Source organism: Manduca sexta, chromosome 25 (assembly GCF_014839805.1).
Source record: "Manduca sexta isolate Smith_Timp_Sample1 chromosome 25, JHU_Msex_v1.0, whole genome shotgun sequence".
NCBI lineage: Eukaryota > Metazoa > Arthropoda > Insecta > Lepidoptera > Sphingidae > Manduca > Manduca sexta.
In genome coordinates, this window is record NC_051139.1 from 4489765 (window position 1) to 4510400 (window position 20636).

General features: G+C 35.7%; 1 protein-coding gene across 1 annotated transcript in view; it reads right to left on the reverse strand.

The window, feature by feature from the left end:
- Positions 1-20636, reverse strand: part of LOC115441262 (mucin-17) — a 131365-nt gene that overhangs the window by 2896 nt on the left and 107833 nt on the right. Inside the window, exons 2-13 of the mRNA XM_030165986.2 lie at positions 10947-11172; positions 10414-10633; positions 9833-10113; positions 7048-9762; positions 6652-6803; positions 5897-6048; positions 5690-5736; positions 5421-5603; positions 2351-4951; positions 1533-1628; positions 948-1141; positions 15-240 (exon numbers count right to left, since the gene is read on the reverse strand). Coding sequence (XP_030021846.2) covers positions 15-240; positions 948-1141; positions 1533-1628; positions 2351-4951; positions 5421-5603; positions 5690-5736; positions 5897-6048; positions 6652-6803; positions 7048-9762; positions 9833-10113; positions 10414-10633; positions 10947-11172 — 7093 coding nt within the window. The remainder of the gene's footprint in view (positions 1-14; positions 241-947; positions 1142-1532; positions 1629-2350; positions 4952-5420; positions 5604-5689; positions 5737-5896; positions 6049-6651; positions 6804-7047; positions 9763-9832; positions 10114-10413; positions 10634-10946; positions 11173-20636) is intronic.

Sequence of the window (20636 nt, forward strand, 5' to 3'; positions counted from 1 at the left end):
TCTTCATAACTTACGAAATTGTGTGTGATGCCATCTCGTGTCCGGCTGAGTAGAGATTCTGTACTTGGCTGTAATCCGTCCATTCGTGCGATACGTAAAACGTGGCTGAGATCGGACAACCGTTGGGGTTGACACGACCCTTCTCAAACAGATCCGCGTACAGCACCTTGTTCAGGTCATTAACGGAGTCGTCGAATGTCAGAAGAACGATTTGCGGCACTGTCTCCACGGGCATATCGCCTGTCATGGTTAACGGTGATCGTGCATGAGGTTCATAACGTGCCAGGAGAAGGAAGAAATAGACGACAGGTACAAGAAGGGCGGAAGAGGGGAAGAGAAAAAACGTACATGATTAGTATTTATATAAGACAGTAGGAAAACCTAGATGAAAGGTTATACCCTCGTTATTAGTAGTAGATTATCAGTATACCTTTATAGAATCAACGTAGAGATCTATTCATTTATTGACTTACGAAATAGTGTGAGAGGCGAATTCATGACCATCTGCATAAAGGTTTTGGACTTGGCTATAGTCCGTCCACTCGTGAGACACGTAAAAAGTGGCAGTTATGGGACAGCCGTTAGGATTCACTCGGCCTTTTTGGAGAAGTTCTTCGTAATACATTTTGTTCAAGTCATTAACAGCGTCGTCGAACGTGATCAGTACCATTTGTGGTACTTCGTTGACGGGCAATTTTCCTACGTCATAAATAAATCTTACATAAAAGAAAATACTTAGCGTGTAACTTATCAAAATGTATTTAAATAATCTATTTAATTACCTCAAAACAGCCATTACCTTATTGGTCCTTACTTTTTGCCTAAAAAGCAGTTGCTTAATAATTTCAAGTAGTACACTCGTTCACAAAATATTCAAAGGATTAAACTAAACTCTACAAGATTTAAAATACAAACTAAAATCGTATATGTATAGTGCCATATCTTACCAGGAATGTCCTTTCCACCACAATAACAGTCAGGCAATAAGCAAACGTCCTTCCTGCATTTGGCCGCGGTTTTGTCAGGCGTTGGTTGAGGGTAGACCGGTGCTGGTCTGCTAGGAGGATGGGCATAGATGTCGACGAATTCCGTAGTCTTGGACACTATGGCTGTGGATGGCTTCAGGGTAGGGCGACTTCGACTGCTCAGAGAAAAACCACAATTAGTTTAATGACATATAGAAATCGAATCATCTGAAATACATAGTAGCAATAAAAAAATTGAGACCAAAATAACTGACATGTATGAAACATGAGGTAAAGTGAGTAAGATATAAGAAGTCATTCCAAAATGGCATTTTTATTTACAACCCACAAAGTTGAATTAAACAATAATTTGTATTTTTTTAATAAAAATAACAAAGCCGAATGTTTTTATAGCTTTATGATTTATGAAATATAGGCGTATAATCTGCTGCATTGATTCTAAATAGTGTAATCAAATTGAGAAAACTTTAACTATTTCAAAGCGACTTATGACATGTTAGCACGACTTCGTTTAATATTAGTGTAATTGTGTGGTGTGACTCTAACGTTGGTGGTGTTCCTCTGTTGGGCGCAGGTTGAGAAGATTCGGAACCGCTTGATGTGGAATAATGCGCAGAGCCGCGGCCTCGAGTGCTGGTAGGCCTGTAAAATTAAAATATATAAGTAAACAGCCCCAAAATGTTTGCAGTTAGTAGGCGTGATTTGTACTTGGAAGCATTTGAAATGTTTTGTAATGGATATAGACTTAATAATTTAGTTTGTTTGCATGATCTTTTAGCTGGTGTGTATCATTTTATAATAAAATGCTTTATACTGATACATCGGTAATTGAAATTCTAATTTGGATTTGATCGCAACAATTGGGTTTAAAAATAATGAGTTAATACTATCTAAGTAGCAGTTCATGCAAGTAGCGTATTAAAGGTGAATTAATATTGTTTTTAATCAAGGCAAATCTGGTGCAAATAAATCTATATGATTGTTGCAATGAACTATGTTGTGCGACTTTATTCATAGGTGTACAGCTACATTGAGGAACTTTCTAGATTTACAACTAAATTTCGCAGTTACACCAACACTTGACATACAAATCACATTACCAATAGTGAGCAGGAAATGGAAAAGGTCGCGTCAGGAGTTAACAATTCAGAATATCAACTCGACAGATATGAAGTCCCCCAATGAGAACGGTATGTTAAGCGAAAGTTTAGCTGTGTGTGCTATTAAACAGTTTGATATGATGTAGATCTTCATGCGAGTTACGTCGCGAGGCAGAAAATAAGGACTTGAATAGACGAAGCCTCCACCCTCGATAGGTAAAGTGAAAACGTCACGCTTAGACTACTGGCCGGCGATAAAAGTACCTCTGATATTTGATTTCGTTGCATTTTGGATTCGCTTGCAGACTGTTGTCTGACGAACAATTGGTCGACGATTGGTAACTCCTGCGCCCACCTCCAAGGTTTTTCGCAGCTAACTTTATGGCGGGATTGACTCGAGAGACTCGCGTTGGAAAGGATGTACTTTTAGTTGTGGTGGTAGTGAGAGTCGCTGTCGTTGCAAGTTCAATCTTTTCAGTGGTAGTAGTCGGTTCAAATTTTTCAGTGGTCGTCGTCGACTTTGTTGTGCTTGTAGTCGATGCAATCTCACTAGTTACCTTGTTATTCAAAGAGGTCTTTGAATTCTCATTATAATTTTTGTTTGGAATATATTTTTCATCGCCTAAAGTATTCAAGTTGTAAGTATCGGATTTCTTAGAAGTCTCTTCCTTGATTATATTTTGGAATTTTCGAGATATTTCAGGCGTCGTTGTTTCAGGCTTCTTTTGAGGTTTCTTTTCAACGAACTCACTAAACTTAGCTTGGTAATAATCACTACTTGGTACAGGCTTATTATCTTCGGCCATCATTTCCATAGTCGTTGATGTTGTTAATGGTGTAGTAATAGTATAAGGCGTGGTAGTCATGACTGTAGTAGGCGTGGTTGAAGTAAATTCTTTATTAACTCTGCCTCTTTCTGGAGCGCTAATTGTATTAAATGTAGAAGTAGTATATTTAGTAGGGACTGGTTCTGTTACAAATTCAAATCGATTTACATTGCGTAGAGGTTTTTCTTCGATAAATTTGGCAGTTTTCTTTTGAAAACCTATATTAAAGGTATTTTGTTCAGATTTCTTTAACTTTGGCGTTGTCGGTTTAGTAGTAGTACTAGAAAATTCCCTTAGAATGTGAGGTGCAGAAGTGTTCATTATATTGTTAAAGAAGGCTTGTATTACATGTTTCACTTTACCGCTAAATACCTCAGTAGTTTGATCGGGTGTGGAATCATCGTCGACGCGATAACTATAGTAGGACGATTTACGTGAAAGGTTATCATCATCTAAGTTTTCGTTTACAATTTTCTTTGGCGTTACACTAGTAGTAAACCGAGTTGTGGATGTTGTGCTTAAGGTTGAAGTTTTCACTGTTTCGTCCTGCCTATAGCTACTTCTCAAGCTATCTAGTGTTCTGTAAGGTGAAATTGCAGGTTCATTTAAGCTATCCTGGGAACTCGCATACTCGTTCCATTTGGATGACTCTTTGCTTCCGGATGAATAACTATTTAATAAAGTACTAGATTGAGGATTTTCAGAACTATATTCGGAATTAATAGAATTCTCGGTGGAATCAATATATTCTTCGTTGTTGGGACGTCTTATATAATTAGTATTAAAAGTAGTGGTAGAAGTAACTTTGGGTGTTATATTAATTGTTCTGGTTGTGGTAGGTCTCGATCTACTTCTAGGTCTAATAGGAATATCATTATCTTCGGTTAGGTCTGTTCTAGCATAATTTCGTCGTGAATTAAATACTTTTCTTTGGTTGCTTTTTTCTGTGGTTTTATCCAAGAGTAAAACTGGCCTCACAGATAACTTTCTTTGGAATGATCTTGGAGTAAAGTTTTCAAAACCTCTTTCTGACGAGATAGAGAATTTACTGAGAATTTCTCTTTCTGTCGTTCTGTCCAATATATCTGGTGTAGCAGGTTTATTTTGTGGCGTTTTTTCTGTCGACCTGTCCAGAGTACTTGGAGTACCAGAATATTTATTTAGGAGTGTTATATCTGTCGTTTTAGCCAGTATATCTGGCGTTTTAGAAATTTTCTTTAGTAGAGCTTTTTCAGTCGTTCTGTACACGCCTGATTCTGATGAAATAGAAAATTTACTAAAAATAATTCTTTCAGTCGTTTTGACTTGCGCCGTTTCTGTCGTATACGACTGCTTTCTTTGCTTTACTCTATCGTTTGTTTTATCCACTATAGTTTTTACTGTAGTAGAAGATGTTCTATATGGCGTTTTTTCTGTCGTTTTATCTATTACTACTAAAGGTTCAATCTCCCTTTGTAAACCCCTGTCGAATATTTGGTCCAATTTGCTTTCTGTCTTGGTAGAAAGCTTTCTTGGCGAAGATCTTTCAGTAGATCTGTCCAAATCGATATTTAGGCGTGTTGGTTTCTTTTTTTTATCTTCACCATTACTTAAGAAGTATACCTTTGATAGTAAATCAGTTTGAATATCAAGGACACTGTCTGTTTTAATAAACATATTATTTTCGTCTAACGGCCTATTATGAACCGTTAAAGTATAAGGATTATTAGCATTGGTCGGATTCCGTCTTATCGAAAAGCCAGTTGTTAGTGACAAGACCTTTTTCTTTCCCCTAGTAGTCACAGTTCGATTCGTCTCCACAGGTAGTGTATTATTATTGTTAGTCACATAAGAAGAACGTCTAGAAGTCAATATTTTTTCAGTCGTTGACAAAGTCTCTTGGAGTCTGTGAGAATTATCAGTCTTTTCAAAAGGTTTGGCAAAAGAGGATAAGTTGACAGTAGATGGTGTTGTAGAAGGGTCTGATGATACAGGGTATATTTCAGAAGGGTCTGAAGAAGATTCAGGTTTGGAAGTAGGATTTTCATCTGTGGATGATCTGTTGAATATAAAGCAAAAAAAAACTTTCTAATTTAAGCCGTATGTAACAGTACTACTTATAAAATATACGTTGAAACACTGCAGTCAACGGACGGATTTTAGTTAGGAGACTAGGGAAATGTTAAACAGTGATTATATTTTGTTTTAGTGAGAGTTTTCAAAGATACCACAAAAGCCTACAAGTAATTTTGTACTAGAATAAAGTATAAACAGAAAAGAAACATAGATGAAGCCGGAAAGTACAGTATAGTACTTGATTCACATGATTTCACAACCTTCAAACCGGAAACAAGATCTACATATTAGCACAGAGCTTGTTAGATGTTAGATTGTCAGTTCAAAGGTTGCTTATGTATGATGAATTTAGATGAAAATTTTATAGATGATCCAAAGAATGTTAATGAATTCTTCTTTGATGATTGAAGCGAGGGTGAATTTAAATTGTTTTTTTTTTTCTTTTGTAGTACCTTGGGGTGTATCGAGACGGGGTCATAGCTTCAGTGTATGGTGCAGTGGTAGAGCGCTGTGTGGTCGTGGTAGTAGTGCTTGTGCTGGTCGTACGAGGAGTCGTGCTTATAGTGGTAGCTTCGTACAAGGTCGTCCTCACGCTGCTTGGATTATGGTCATATCCCAATTCATTACCTTCGCCCCTGAATAGGCAATCGGTTTGTTAATACTATCTTAGAGTTATTGAGTTTGTTAATTCAAAATGTTACCTAAATACTTAAACTCTCACCTCGTTGAATGGCGAACAGGTGATTGGTATTGATTTTGGTTGCTGATCTGGAAAATTATAAATAACAATTTAACGTCTATTACCTATATACATGATTTTCTTATTCTAAAAATGTATAACAAAACTACGTAACAGTATTATTTACTTGGTAGCCAAAAAACGCGGTAATAGATCTTACGATAACTATATTTAATAACATCTTCATACCTGTCCTTGAATGAGAGCATCGTCGTAGTCGTCCGAGGTGACGGGTCTCGGCGTGTAAGTCTCGACGGGTCGACGCGCCGGCGGCGGAGTACCGCGATACGTCTGCTGTACTACGGGGCGCACCGAGGCGATGTTATATTGCTGCACATAGTCTGCCAAAACCACCACCAGTTAGTGGGTTATGTTCACGTGCTTCTTGTGTTTTGTAATTTTGCCTAGTCTTTATACTGAGTACTCGTTCTGGTACATAGATAACGTTAGAATTTTCTGGACGTTTAGTTGCGTCAATTAAAAATAAATTGTTATCGTGTTGTTAAGTTAATCCAATAAAAATAGGTTTGCAAGTTCGCAAGTATTTTCTACAATAAAATTGATAATGAAATTATGTGAAAAAGTTAGAAATACAAATATATGAGTGTTTAGTAAGAAAACGGAGTATGCTATTAAAAATGGAAAAATTTAATGTTACGTATTTTCAACCTTCTGTTGATAATAAAATTAATTTCATATGATGTCTAACTTTAGTCATGATAGTAAGTCACTAATCTAAATAACTACATACTATTTAAACTACGATGCAATTAGTTTATAATAAGGATATCAATAATATTCATATGCAATGTTAATATTATTCTTATTTAAAATTATTGCAATTAATTGTAAACATGCGAAGTGCAGCCCAATTCAAATTATTTCAAACTACAATGTTACTAAAACATAGAATCGCAATTTTTTTTTATTATTTTTTCGTTTACCTGTGTCTTTATACAACTCTCCATCTTCATCATATACAGCGTAATAAGGATCATATTGGTCGGGGTTGTAGTTCTGAGATCCATTGTACAACATTTTCGGACGAGGACTTGCGGAGTAAGAGATTGGTGCGACACTCTCCGTCGGTTCCAAGCTAAAAAGTCAAACATGTTCAAATCCTTGTAAAAACTATTACTTCTGAATAAATCAATTCACGAAAGCAGTCATATACAAAGCAGTTACAATCAGTCTGTACAGTCTAAGTCAATTCAAAGTCGTGGTTAGTTTTGTCAAAATACATGTGCTATGAATAATGTGTCGATGCATGGAGGAACAGGCAAGTCGAGTTAAGTGCCAGGGAAAGGGTTCATATTTACATCTTAAAGCATCTCAGTTACCTGTTTGTTTTATCGTCATGTTTAGTCTTAGTAAACCGAGTTTCTTGGTTATAGCTGTCTCGTAGAGTTGTTAATTTCATCTGGGCGACAATATTTGGATGCCTAACCCTTTCCGTAGTTGGCTTATTATTTTGTATGGAAACTTGTTTGACAGGTACTGGAGTTGACTTAGCTAATCTATGCCTTACTGTATATGGCCTTAAAGTTGTCTGATTTAAATATTTAGGAGGGCGATTAGTGTAAGGACTACTTTCCGGCTGTACCGGTTTTCTCATATTAGGTATGGTTCGGTTACGATGAGGATGATGAATGATCTGATAGTTAGACACTTCAGGACGAATCAAAACATTCGTAGGCTTAGAATAGTCTACTAACACGGGCACTGGAATTTTTCTGTTACCGTTCTTGTCGTCTTTGGGAGGTGATTTTGTTACAATAGATACGTCATTGTGGTTTTTAGTTACTGTCTCTGGTTTTAAGGATGTATATTTAACAGGCTTCCGAGGCGTAGTTGGTTTATCATTCCCTTCATCCAAGTCTTCATAATTGTCGTATTCTTTATAATTTTGGGCCATTGCTGGTCTCTGTGGTTTAACTTCTGTACTGGGCATATATTTTGGTTTGACAGCAGGTTCATAATAATATTGTTCATCATCATCATCATAGTAATAATCATTCATTTCAGGAGATGGTTTTGGGATGGGTCTGCGTTTAGATGGCGCTGTAGTCGTAGTAATAGGATCTCTAACAATATTTACAAACATGTTCTGGCTTTTGATTGGGGCCTGATTGGATGGTTTGTTTGCTGGAGCAAACAAATTCTGTAATTTATTTGTGTCCGGTGAAGAACTCGGATGCATTGTCACTGATTGTACAGAATATGGATTTTGAGTGGAAGGATTACTCCAATAATGTTGCAAAGCAGATAACTGTTCATTGACTATCGTCGTCAGGGGTTTTGGCGTAGATTGCTTAAATGCTATAAATGAATTCTGAGGCTTTACTGAGGATAAAATATACGGTTTTCCAGTAGAAACTAAATGAGGGGGTAATGATATTATTTTTTCAGGCTTCACATTGTATTGTTGCTTTGGAGTTGACAGTAATATAGGTTGACTTGTACCAGCTACTACCACATACGGTTTAGAAGAAACGGAAAATATTTGGGGATTCTCTCCTTTAATTTTGGATTGTTCGTAGTATGGTTTCTGTGTACTGAAGCTATAAGTTATTGGTAATTGACGATCATCTCTAAAATTTGGTGGATTAAGCTTTGGTCTCACTGCCTCTAAAGGGATACCGGCTGTTTGCTGAGGACCTTTAGAAAACACATTTTTGTTAAAAGATTGTTGTTGCCGTTGCTGTTGTGGGAAAGTTTGCTGACTAGGCTGAGGTGTTGAAAACTGATGGTATTGTTGATTTAATTTTTGTGACCTCAAATTATTCTCATCTGGCTTTAAAGTGCTGCTAGGGTTATGAGAATAAGTAAACGGTGTTGGAGTACTCATGCCTTTATAGTCTAATGTAGAGCTTCGCAAAGGCGCAACTCTATTTGATGACGTCGTTACTTCTGCTGAAGCCTTCACAGAACTAATTTGCATGTTTTGTGTCGGGTGCGGTCTTTGTATGTTTTGAACAATTTTAGGGTTTTGTTGATACTGACCATTACTAATTTTGGATAAAAAGGCATCAAAATCAAAGTTTGGATTTGCAAAAGGATTCTCAATGTCAGCATATTTATGATTGGGATGAGTGAATTCATAAGGAGGTTTAGGAAAATCATGTCTGAATCTATCATCTTCATCTTCTTCAGATGACGAATCACTTTCTTCAGAATCTTCATCATAGTCATCATCCACGGGTTGCTTTTCATTTTGTTTTGAATTTTGTGGCCTGGGCGGAGGTGCCATTTGTACTGGTTTACCAGTTACTATAGTACTGGGAAGTAACGACGAATCTTGATAAGATGCTTGATTATTTGGACGATTCACAGTACCTTGTGGAGAAAAACTGTTTTGGTTGGTAATAGGTCTAGGAGAGTTGTTATAAAATCCTCCATTCAGAGACGAAAACGGATTTCCATTGTTTTTTAAAGATGATATCGGTGGACTTTTAGTTATAATGTGAGTTGCTGAATTTGCTGAATTGTGGTAAAATTTTTGACTACCAGGGTCAGGTAAACTTGGTTTAAATGGTCTTTCTGATTGAGCATTCTGTCCTTGATATGACAAAAATGGATTAGCTGTCGTAAACAAGTTATTATCATATGAAAACTGTTGTCGCCCATCATTATAATAATTATTATTGCCTACACCACTAAAATTCGGCTGATATCTAAAATTTTGTATATTAGGATTATAAACAGCTTGCTGTAAGTCTACTAATTTCACTGGATTTGCGATGGCCCAATTTTTACCAGGATTTTTAAATCCATTTTTCAAATAGTATCGAACTTGCCGTTTTCCTCTCTCAAAATCATCACTCTGAAGACTTTCTGGGTCTACTTCGACGTATTCCATTTCTTCATCACCATCACTCCTTTTTGATATCTCTGTTGTAGGATTTTTAATAGTTTCATTTCCAGTTGGTGTCGTTTCTACCACTTCTCTTTTCTTTCTTATTGATTTTAAAGTCAGGTCATCAAGAGAAATTTCATTTGTTTCAATGTCTAAACGTCTGTCAAGATGAGAGTCAGTCACGTTGTTACTGTCTTCACTGAAATAATCACAATGTCAATTAATATTTTCATTTTGTCAATATCAGGTCACGTTTGTTAAGGACTTACCTATAACTTTGAGGAGCAGGTGTGACGGTAGCTGTTCGTCTGTCATCAACTTGAGAACCGAAAGAGAAAGACCCAAGTTTACCGCTCTGAGGTAGTGACGCAGGGATTATATTAGAATTCAGATTTCTACCAGAGCTGACCACTTGAGATCCATAACCATCTCTATCCTTTTGCACTTGCCCAATAGTTGAAGGTTGTCCCCGATAAACACGCTGTTGTCTGTCATTTTCGATTTCTTCGACAGGGGGCAAGTCATCTACATCGGCATATAACTGTTGTTGCTACAAAAATACAAAATTTTAAGGTTACTGTTTATAATTTTATGATATATACCTCTAAATATTTCCTATACAATCGAAAAAACTGAAGCACAGCATGGGTTGCGTTGGTCTGATTTCTTATGACCTTTAGTATTAATTTACTTAAAGGGTAAGCAGATAACTAGTAGGTTAATACATAAATCCACGTCATCAATTCCTTGGCCCTGTTCTGCGAAATCCACAATTCCTGTTATTTATTGCCATTAATCGCTTATTCATGAATTTTAATTTCAATTGTCAAGAACGCCATATAAGACATACCTTTTCGTATTCTTCACGGTTGAACTTTGGCTGTCCTCTAGATGTGATTACCGGGTTGGGCTGGGCCCGAGGCGGGGGTGGGGGCGGAGTGCGGCGCGGGGGCGGCGGTGGCGGGGGTCGCTGTTCGCGCTCGCTTAGCCGCTCCAGCTCCTCGCCGCCGATCACGCTGGCGCCATCACAGCCTACGTTACGCGGCCAATCACAAGTTTGGAGCTCGTGGCTGGAAGGCATAAATAATTTCATATATCTACTGCTTTTAGCTTGTTTTGTGGAAAATTTGAATTACACCAATAATTATTTGGATGTGCTTTTACCATTTAAGTCTAATTTGTAACTGTCTATGAATTTAAACGACTGATAATATTAAGAACCTACGTTTCATAAATGTAAAGATATTATTATAAACTAAAAATTAAACCATATAACAAGAATAAGCTATGTTAATCTACTAAAACTCCCAATATAAAAAACACCGTAGAACATAAGTAATAATAATTATTGGTACTGATAAAGAAAATTCCTAATTAACTCACCTGTACATAAGGCCACCAGTGCATGACTCGAGTAGTGCGCCGCCAAACACGCATACATAGTAAAGTGTGCAATCGGTGGGATGGGGGTAGTACCCGAACTCTTCGGGGCAGTCGAAGTCCGCGTCCCGCTTGATGTCAGCCGCGACGGGAACGCTCCTAACTGGGCTGGAGCGCTGCCGGGAGCGGTCTGAACGATCTGAGCGATCTGAATGGGCGCCGAAGCATTCTGAAAGAAAAAAATACGTTTTACCTACATTTACCAAAAGATTTGATATATCTAGTGTTATTAATGTTGACTTGAAAATTGTTTTTCTCCTCATTAAATACTACTTCGACTTATTGAGTCATATCATTTCACAATTCGTGTCTCATTCATATAATTATATTTGTATTAAGTTTTCTTTGAAAATTTATAACTTTGCACGTCTGCAATTCATTGCTGAGCAACCATTAGGCTTGCAAATCATCCGCGCAACGTATACTTAACCAAACGAACTATTCACTGAGATTAGCATCTCAAATTCCATCATTCACGTCTTGAATCGAGTCTTAAACTGTTTTGAAACGTATCCATTATTAATGTACATCTAGATAAAGCTTGGTGCAGAATAATCGAAATAATAAGCAACAACCACCGGTAACTGTAATGGCCGGGTTTAAGCCGAAGGTATGCGACTTGCATCACTCTGCGTCCTTGCACACACTCGCGTGTTGCATTCTCTCAAAATGTATAGCTTCCAGATCAAGTAGGTACGTGAACTTGTAATTGATTACGCAAATGAAAGTGGATTTTAATTTTTGTCATGTTATTTCATAATTCAAGTTCCGTGACAATAGTTATTGTCTTTTTGTTGGTGAAGATAATAGCATAATTCGGTTGTCATTTTACAAAATTTATAGGTTTCATTTATTAACATCCTGATGATTAATTATAATGAATGTCGACTATGAAAAAATTAAACGCCAGCTTTTACGATTGATCTATATTCATTGATAAATGTTATATTAAATTGTAGTTAATGACTAACTATTAAATTTATATAGAGGATTGTAGATACCTCAAGTATAAATTAAATAATGTTTGATAGATTTATTAAATCAATAAGACGTGATGACGGGATCACGTAATATAAATCTATTTACAAATAAACGTACCACGACATCTTTTCTAACAACTAAATGTACGAGTTGCAAGTAAAGGTCCTACGCTTTGTATAATTCATACTATTGCAACATAAAATGTTACAATTGTTACAAAAACCAACAATGAAGCCGACAATGCATACCAAAGCGCGAAAAACAGAGCACCATTACAACCAAATTGAGCAAATCATATCAGATCCATCATAAATGTAGGTAGCGCTGGTTTCTTAAGACCATTAAAATTCACAGAAGGAGCAAACCTTGATGCTGATATGTATCAATATGAGAATGGGGCAAAGTTATCAAACGCCGGACACTTCGTCACGTACTGTGCGATCACCGTGTGGGATTTGAGCCAGTTAGCTTCTCTCGTGCGACGTTATGAACACGAAGTTAATGAATAAAGCTATTATGCTCACGCCAGTTCCAGTGAAATTAGTTGTAGCGTCTTCATCATTGAGAACTTTTTAAATAGCAGCGTTTAGTTTACACTAGCAAGATTTTGTGGCTTTTAATTATTTGTATTATCACATATAAAACTATTGTTGCATGTCCCTTTAAACCCGTCAGAATAAATAGCTTCGGAATTATCTCAAAATTGATGACGCCCTCATCATTCTTTCATTAATCATCATCAAATATTTTATTGTAAATAATAAGTTTAAATGACCAGTCTAACTAATTTCGACGCCCCTTGTTCAATATTCCAAAATTCAAAACCAAAAATCTGCAGCCGTACAATTTACTCGCTACTGCTGAGATCGTCCCAACTCAAGATAACCAAACGAGACCTGCCTCACACTTATCTTCACGCTCACATTTCCCTCCGAATTACATAGAAAGCGAATTATCACTACGCATTTGGTCACGCTTTTGAGAATACTTTCGTTTTACATTAACTGTTACGTTGTATTTAAGCTTTAGGTCCCTCTGTAAACATGCATTAACAATTGAATGTCACGTAATACCTTGAAACACTTAAGAGGTTATGAGACCTCATAAATCTGCATGTTGTAGGTATGTGGCATTAATAAAAACAGGATTTAATTCAAAATAATGAGAATGATTTAAAGCACGAAGTTTATTGTGTACATTGTTTTAAACGTAATACCCTTTTGCCTTGAGTTAATGTGGTTTCTTTATATCCTTTTCATAAAAATCTTACATCTAAATTACATGACAATTTGATATTTTTTCTACTTAATATATTAAATAAGACAACAGAAACACTGCTCAACGGTATTACCACTATCTTTGAAGGTATTATTATTTAAATAAAAAATTTGTACTTATACTCATAAAATACTTGTTGTCTTCACTGAAAACTCTGCAATCCTCTTCATAAAAAATTTCATTCACATTGTAATCGATCCAAACTGTATACAATCCAACATCAAATACTTCTACAGGTGCTGAGAGAAGTACGTTATCTACCAAACATTTCGCAACAGAACCTTGTATTTGAAACGTCACAATCAAACCTAATAGAAACAATAGCAAGGGAACAAAAGGTTGAGTTTCCCACAGGTGGCTAATCGACGTTGGTACTCGTGCCAAACAAAAATAACCACTATGTTGATATAGTCAAGATACATGAAGCAGCTAAGACGAATGTCGACACAGAGATTTGGGCCGCGAGATTGACGCCTGATCTGAACAAACGACATGCCTCGCACTAGCGACACTTTACCTGCATATTACAGATTCTAATAAAGGTCCGTGATTTGTAACAAACATTTTTATTACCTTTTGTTCGTTTAAATCATGTTATTTTAGAAAATAAAATAGTATATTAGATTTGAGTTTAAAATAAGTTGGAACTGAGACTACTTTGGAATTAGCTGTCCTCAATTTTACTGAGTGGTTTTAGTTTCGGAAATTTATGTATGTAGATGTAATTACTTTTAAAGCTACGATTGGTAAATAATAGGAAAATAACGCAAAATAAACAATTTAGTTCAGAAAAACAAACGCCATTAAAAACTCATAACATTCTAATCCACGATTAGCCAATGCACCCAGTAGTCCAACAAACCGAACCAATTAACAAAACCATAAGACTCGATTTACCAAAACATTATCGAACGAAATCGACCCAGTTATCAACGGCACACGATAATACCCGCACAGCTTATTAATCAATCAGGCGATTCCTTGATCGTGGGCGCGGGTGTTGCAAGCCAAGGGTAATAAGCCTTTATTATTCCCCACGGACGGACCGCAAAACATGAGATCCATAATAATGGACAGTCGTGTGGGAAATGCTCGAGCAACGATTTATCTGCATATTGCAATATGACGTGTCGAAATCTTATTTCTTGTTGCATTGTTTGCAGAATTCAGCTTAGATAGCACTACGGTCAGATCGTTGACTTCCACTCGTTTTCTTCCTTCAACCCGTTCTGATTGCGTTTCCATGTTTGTAATAGAAAAAATGGACTCTATTAGTCGGTGAGGTAGGCGGTGAATGGGAACAAGTATCGGTAACATACTTGAATACATTTATAGACTGCATTTACACCCACAGGGAGTGCGAATTATTATAAACTTGAACTTAACAACACCGTATTTCCAATAAACTGCATATTATAGATATCACTGCTACGTAGTAAAACAGTTAAAAATTATAGTCAATTTTAAATAAAGTAAATCTGACTGAAGAAACAACGGAAGTATTAAATTGAAGTAAGAAGTTTATTTTATTATAAATAATGTTTATTCAGTGCAACGTTTTTTATGAAATCTCGATAAATTCTAGTCCAAATGAACGCGTAAAATGCCTTTTATCATACAAAGCCAGTTTTCTTATTATGGTATTTTATAGACGTGCGAGGGAGGCTAACACAATAGAGAGCAATAAAAATCACAATATACACCTTTAAACCCGTCTCAAAGATATTTGCTTAATATAGTTCGCAATGGCCTAAAGCAATTCTTTAAAATAGTCCAAAGAAGTGATTTAATGTCACCACAGGAAATTCTCAACAATGATAAACGAGGATTTTCTCGAACAAAACATGAAATATGCCCGCGCCTGCGCTTGTACATCATGCGAAATAAATGTGTGGTACTAGAACGCTCGTAAAGGTAAAACACTGGCGTTTCACACCGGACCACATTAATGTCACAAGGTGCGGTTGAAGAAAATATTTGCGAAGAACTCGCGAAACGTAAATATTTTAGAATACCATCTGAATATTTAAAAGGTCGGTGCTTTTATTCTATGATATAGATTACTTTAGCACGGGGTTTATTATGTAAAAAACTTTTTTCATTTGGTTATTTTGTCAAGGTACTCGACATATTAAATGATTTGAATAATAACATAAAACGCAAATATAGATAAAATAATAACTAAAGACATCTCGATCACATTAGCTTTCAAATAAAAAAATGCTTCAAAATCGGTTCATTCCTTTGGAAGCTGTTATGACATACACCGACATATCACAGACACATCTTAGATTTATAACACCCCTTCTTCCCGTTGAGGATTGATTATAAACGTTAAGAGAATGGTATTACATTTCAAATTTGTTTGTATAATAACAGTATTAAAATATATTACATTTTCCGCTCAAAACAAAGAAAATATAATACCGAGCGTCTTGATATCTGCGGTAATACTTCTAAAGCTATTATATTCTAAACAGTATCCAACTTGTCAATCACAAATGGATTTTATCGGTTTACACGGCAAGCTCAAGCAGAAAGTCTGCCAATCAATAGTGCGGAATGTATGAATATCAAATAACAAAGGCAAATCCTTTAAGAAATAATACAATGAAATATTATTTAGATGCAATATTTATAGCTAGTGTTATATTTGGTGGTAGTAGGATATATTTTTTATTCGCCCGGATAACGATCACCGTACACAAGGTGTTAAAATCCGCCATAGTCGCCTACGTAAGTGTGTCGCATCCGGGATCAGCCTGTGTATATCCGGTTCTAACAGGCCAGCATAATTGTGTCGACTGTCGAGGGGTAATCATCTCAGTAGTTAGTCTATTGAACTCCACTCCACTTACCATCAGATACAGTGGGGTCTCTTTGCCATTCACTATAAAAAAATCCTCGAAAATTTCAAGATCCCAAAATAAGGAAACAAGCACGCAATAAATTATAACGCGTCATTACACTATAACATTACCATGCTCTCGAAATACAACAAAAGCTTAACACGGCCCAACCCGGAGCTTTAATGCGGAAGTGAACTCAAAGTTCTCTGAACGACATGGAACGAAACGACCACGAGAAATATAATAAAATATTTTGTCACATTTGCTTACAACGTAAACACCGGCATATAACCTTAAACTTCAGAAACAAAGAATGCTTTAACAAAAAGAAATATGCAGTCCAGACAGTGTAAATTATTGCTATTAAATAACAAAAGCACCAAATTAGGAATTGATAATGGGAGTCCAATATGCAACACACCTTGCTTTGCATAACGAAATATTTATTACAATCGTGTTGCAGATCTGATAAAAGATAAGAAATCAAGGTGATCTCGTCTCTAATAAACGAACAGACTGACAAGAGAAAGAAGAAGGAAGGTCAGAAGTGTACTAATTAGCACGAACGAGAACATGTTTAAATTATAATTGACAAGTGTATTTGCAGCTTTAGATTAGTTTATAGGTGTAAAAAGGTCATTTTAGACAGCAGATAGGAATGCAGATATTAGATCTATTATTTTAAGTCAGTCGCGGGAGCTCGCTGGGTGCAGGCCGCTTCCAATAGGTCAATCTGGAAATGTTTGGGGAGGCCCATGTTCATCAGTGGACATCCTGCGACTGATGATGATGATTTTATATCATAACACAGCTTAAAAAACTATTATAGTAAATAAAATCAAAATATATGCTATAAAAAATATCATATAAAAACTGTTCTAGAGCTACGGAACCCAGATTTAACGACGCAGAAAAGTCTGACGATTTCAAATATGTATATTATAATTCATTTCCCGTATATATGTTTCTTAAATATACGGAAAATAAGTTATAACAATTGCCTTTCAGACCTGGATAAATACTACTCCTTTGTTCAAAGACTTATTTTACAATAAAAAAACAGTTTGAAAACTTGACTCAGTCAACATCCCACGCCAATTAAGGACTTAAATCATATCGCGATATGTGAAAATGGAAATTAAATGATAATAAAGTGAATTGAAACAAGAACAGTACTGCGTATGCTAATACGTTTAATTACAGCAGGTATGCAATTTCCAGAAACAGTAGGCGGTCTACAAACAAAGAACTTAATACAATATATTAAAGAGTATAATTGCGAAGTTGAAGTTACTGTGGCATCAGAAGGTAAAACACGGAAATAACATAAATTCGATCATGATTTAGAATAATTTTACTTCGATATATATACATACTTATAAAATGAAAAGAGCATATAATATTAGTCTAATATCGCTAACTAACTAGGGGATCGAACCCGAGAACTCAGCACTGCAATCGTACTCTAATACAACTACGCCACTAAGGCAGTCAATAATTTTATAATCCAAAAAACTTAAACTAGGTCTTAAACTCTGTTTAAATCTTAACCACATTGGATGATTAAGGTTCCTTCGCTAATGACGTCTCTCAATACTGTTTTATTAATAGCCGGCCCACGTGGGTGGCGAACGGACAGCAGTAGGTGGGACACTGATGTAGGCAGGCGATCCAACACGCTTGTATTCAATGATTTATTGTATCTATAATCTAGTAATGCTAATGTCGTAATACAAAATGTTATGGATAGTATGGGAACGGTGATTTTAGCTCCAGTACCGCAGTTTGGGTTATTCGATTGTTATAGGCTACGTTCAGTATACTGATATGTTTATAATAAACATCATGAAGTATTATGTTATATTATTATCTTAGGCCGGTGTAGGTGCTGCGATCTATGCTTATAATTTTAGGTCTTAAGATCTAGGTTAGGTCTAAGTCTTATTTAACAAATTTTAAGATTACTACTCAGAAAATGAGAAAACGTAGACAAAATATACTATAGTCATTGTATTTCAATAAACGCGTAAAAATTAAAAACTAAAATAAAGTCGTTAATCGTTAAGTGCATGTCAATAAATATATATTACATATTAAATCGGCACCACACTTCAAGCCTCATTAGTTACTAATTTAATCCTACGCTATATCTCTTTAAAATTGGGCAACAAAGGTTTAATCGAAATCCGACATACTGAGTCGTGCGGGCGCGCCCTTTCCAAACGCTGACCTTTTGGTTCTGTATTGTATATTACTGTCCATTCAGTGCCTGCACGGACCACAACCTTGGACCTCTCACTCGGAAAAAGTAACAGTTGTTTTGACCACGCCTTTCATACAAGTTTCGATATTGTCATCGAAATGTTATAAATATTTTACGTAAATTTGTGTTTTTTCTTTGTTTCCAATGATTGTAAACGTAAACATTTTGGAGTTTTTTTTAATATTTTGCACATATTTGGCTCGCGATTCTGTCCCAGTAGGCTGTAATTAAAAAATAGACATAATTTCGAAATCATTTCAATGTCAATTGGAATAAAAATATTTTGTGGATTTTATAACGCTATCAATATGCAAAGTCAAAGTGCAAAGATATATGCAAAGTCTTCGAAACGTCGGAAGAAAATGATAATATAATAAAACAGCGACATAATCCGTAAAATTGTTTTATTTTAATATCTAACATTCGCATAAACATAAGACATCATTATACTTTCAATGTCAAATTAGTGATCTAATGAGTATCATTATATAAAGCATGTATTAATGTGTATCAGTAACGTGATATCTAAGATTCCCATGAGAAAAATTGAAAGAAAGTCTATTCTTAACATAGACCTAAGATGTCATTAATTATGATCTAAAGAACAGCAAGGTTAATTTTAAAGCCATTGTCTAGCAAGGAAACCTAACTCCAGACCCCGAAATAATTATAGATGACCCATGTGGACAAGTTTGAAAAATGCTTAGTACGCAGTAGGTACACTACTAGAAATTGTAATTAGTTGCTTACAGGGGGGAGAGGGGGGCTAATTACGTATAAAATAGCGGAACCTCGCTGAGTGAATGACTGAATGTGAGACACAAAATTCACTCCCGTTTCGATTATTAAAAATACACCAATTCGAAAAATTAAAAAACAGTTGTTGGTTACAGGAAACAAACAGTACATTATACAAATTACTTTACAAATAATACCAAAAAAGTTTCCAACAGCTTAAAACGACAATTATAAGTGTCGTTGGCAAAAGAGTGGTCCTATTTTTCGCAAGATCATCAACACAAATGAACACTATATATGAATATTCAATCATTTCGGCTTAACTATAAAAAAGATCGGATATTTATATCCGCTCAGATACTGACTACCAAACACAAGAAAAATCCGCCACAGTAGCCTACGTAGACCTATCGCGCTTCGAAATCAAAGGCCTTACCACTATCTTTACAAAACCATCGTATTAAAGGAATTTTGTTTCAAATTAAAAATAATATTAACCAGTTTCGGACTACGAACTTATAAAATTGATATTTTACTCCTGCGTAACGATGGTCTAAGACACTACATATTACGGTATAGACTGAATGATTTGCCATGACGTCACACAAAACTACTCGATAATACATGATGGCTTTAAGATTGTTTTGAGGCCGTCATGGTATGAAATTTCTAAGTAATTTATTATTGCTATAAGAGATAGTAAGGCGCCAGGATTCACTTCGTTAAGCAAAAAAAAAGGTGGTCAGATTTAGACTTTTTTAACCTGACTACGTTTGGTAGCCTAACAAGTCGGCTTATATTTATGTACAATACTTTATATATAATAGCAGTCTTACTTAGTTTTAGCGTTGAGAGGTGACTAACAAGGGTCGGCTTATATTTTCTATTTAAACTTTATATACAATATCAGTCTTACTTATAAACTTGTTTTAGCGTTGAGGTGATTAAGAATTGCTTAAATAGCTGTCAAAAGATCACCCGTTTCCCAGTTTAGACCTTATTAACAGGCAAGATGGCGCGTTTTGACTTACAGCTAATTAAGTAAATTTTAATTTAACTAAGCATAGCTTTGCTAAATTTGTATAAATAAGACTGTTGATGGTGGACTTAAAGCCTGAGACATTTTCTAATAGTCAATCTTTGTACAGACTGATAAGTATAAACACTCAAATATCGATCTTGCGTAACCAACACGTGAAACTGTTTAAACACAATTACATTGTAATTACGTTTCATGCAACGTTAATCAAGTACTATCCTAATAGCCTTGCAGATTACATCTACGTGTGGTAACGCGCCTTAGGCCCGATTTCAGTGTAGACACGCCTTAATATGTGTTAATACAGTTTAATAGTTCCTGTATCCATTTTAGGTGCAAAACCTACATATTTTAGTAGTAATTTATAAATTTAGTGTTGGATTTAAATACCTATGCGTGTTTCTATGTATGGAAGGAGGTGTGTTAAACATGTCGTTATCGGTTTCGAGGTAATGAACATATATTAAAAACGACTAAATGGAGGA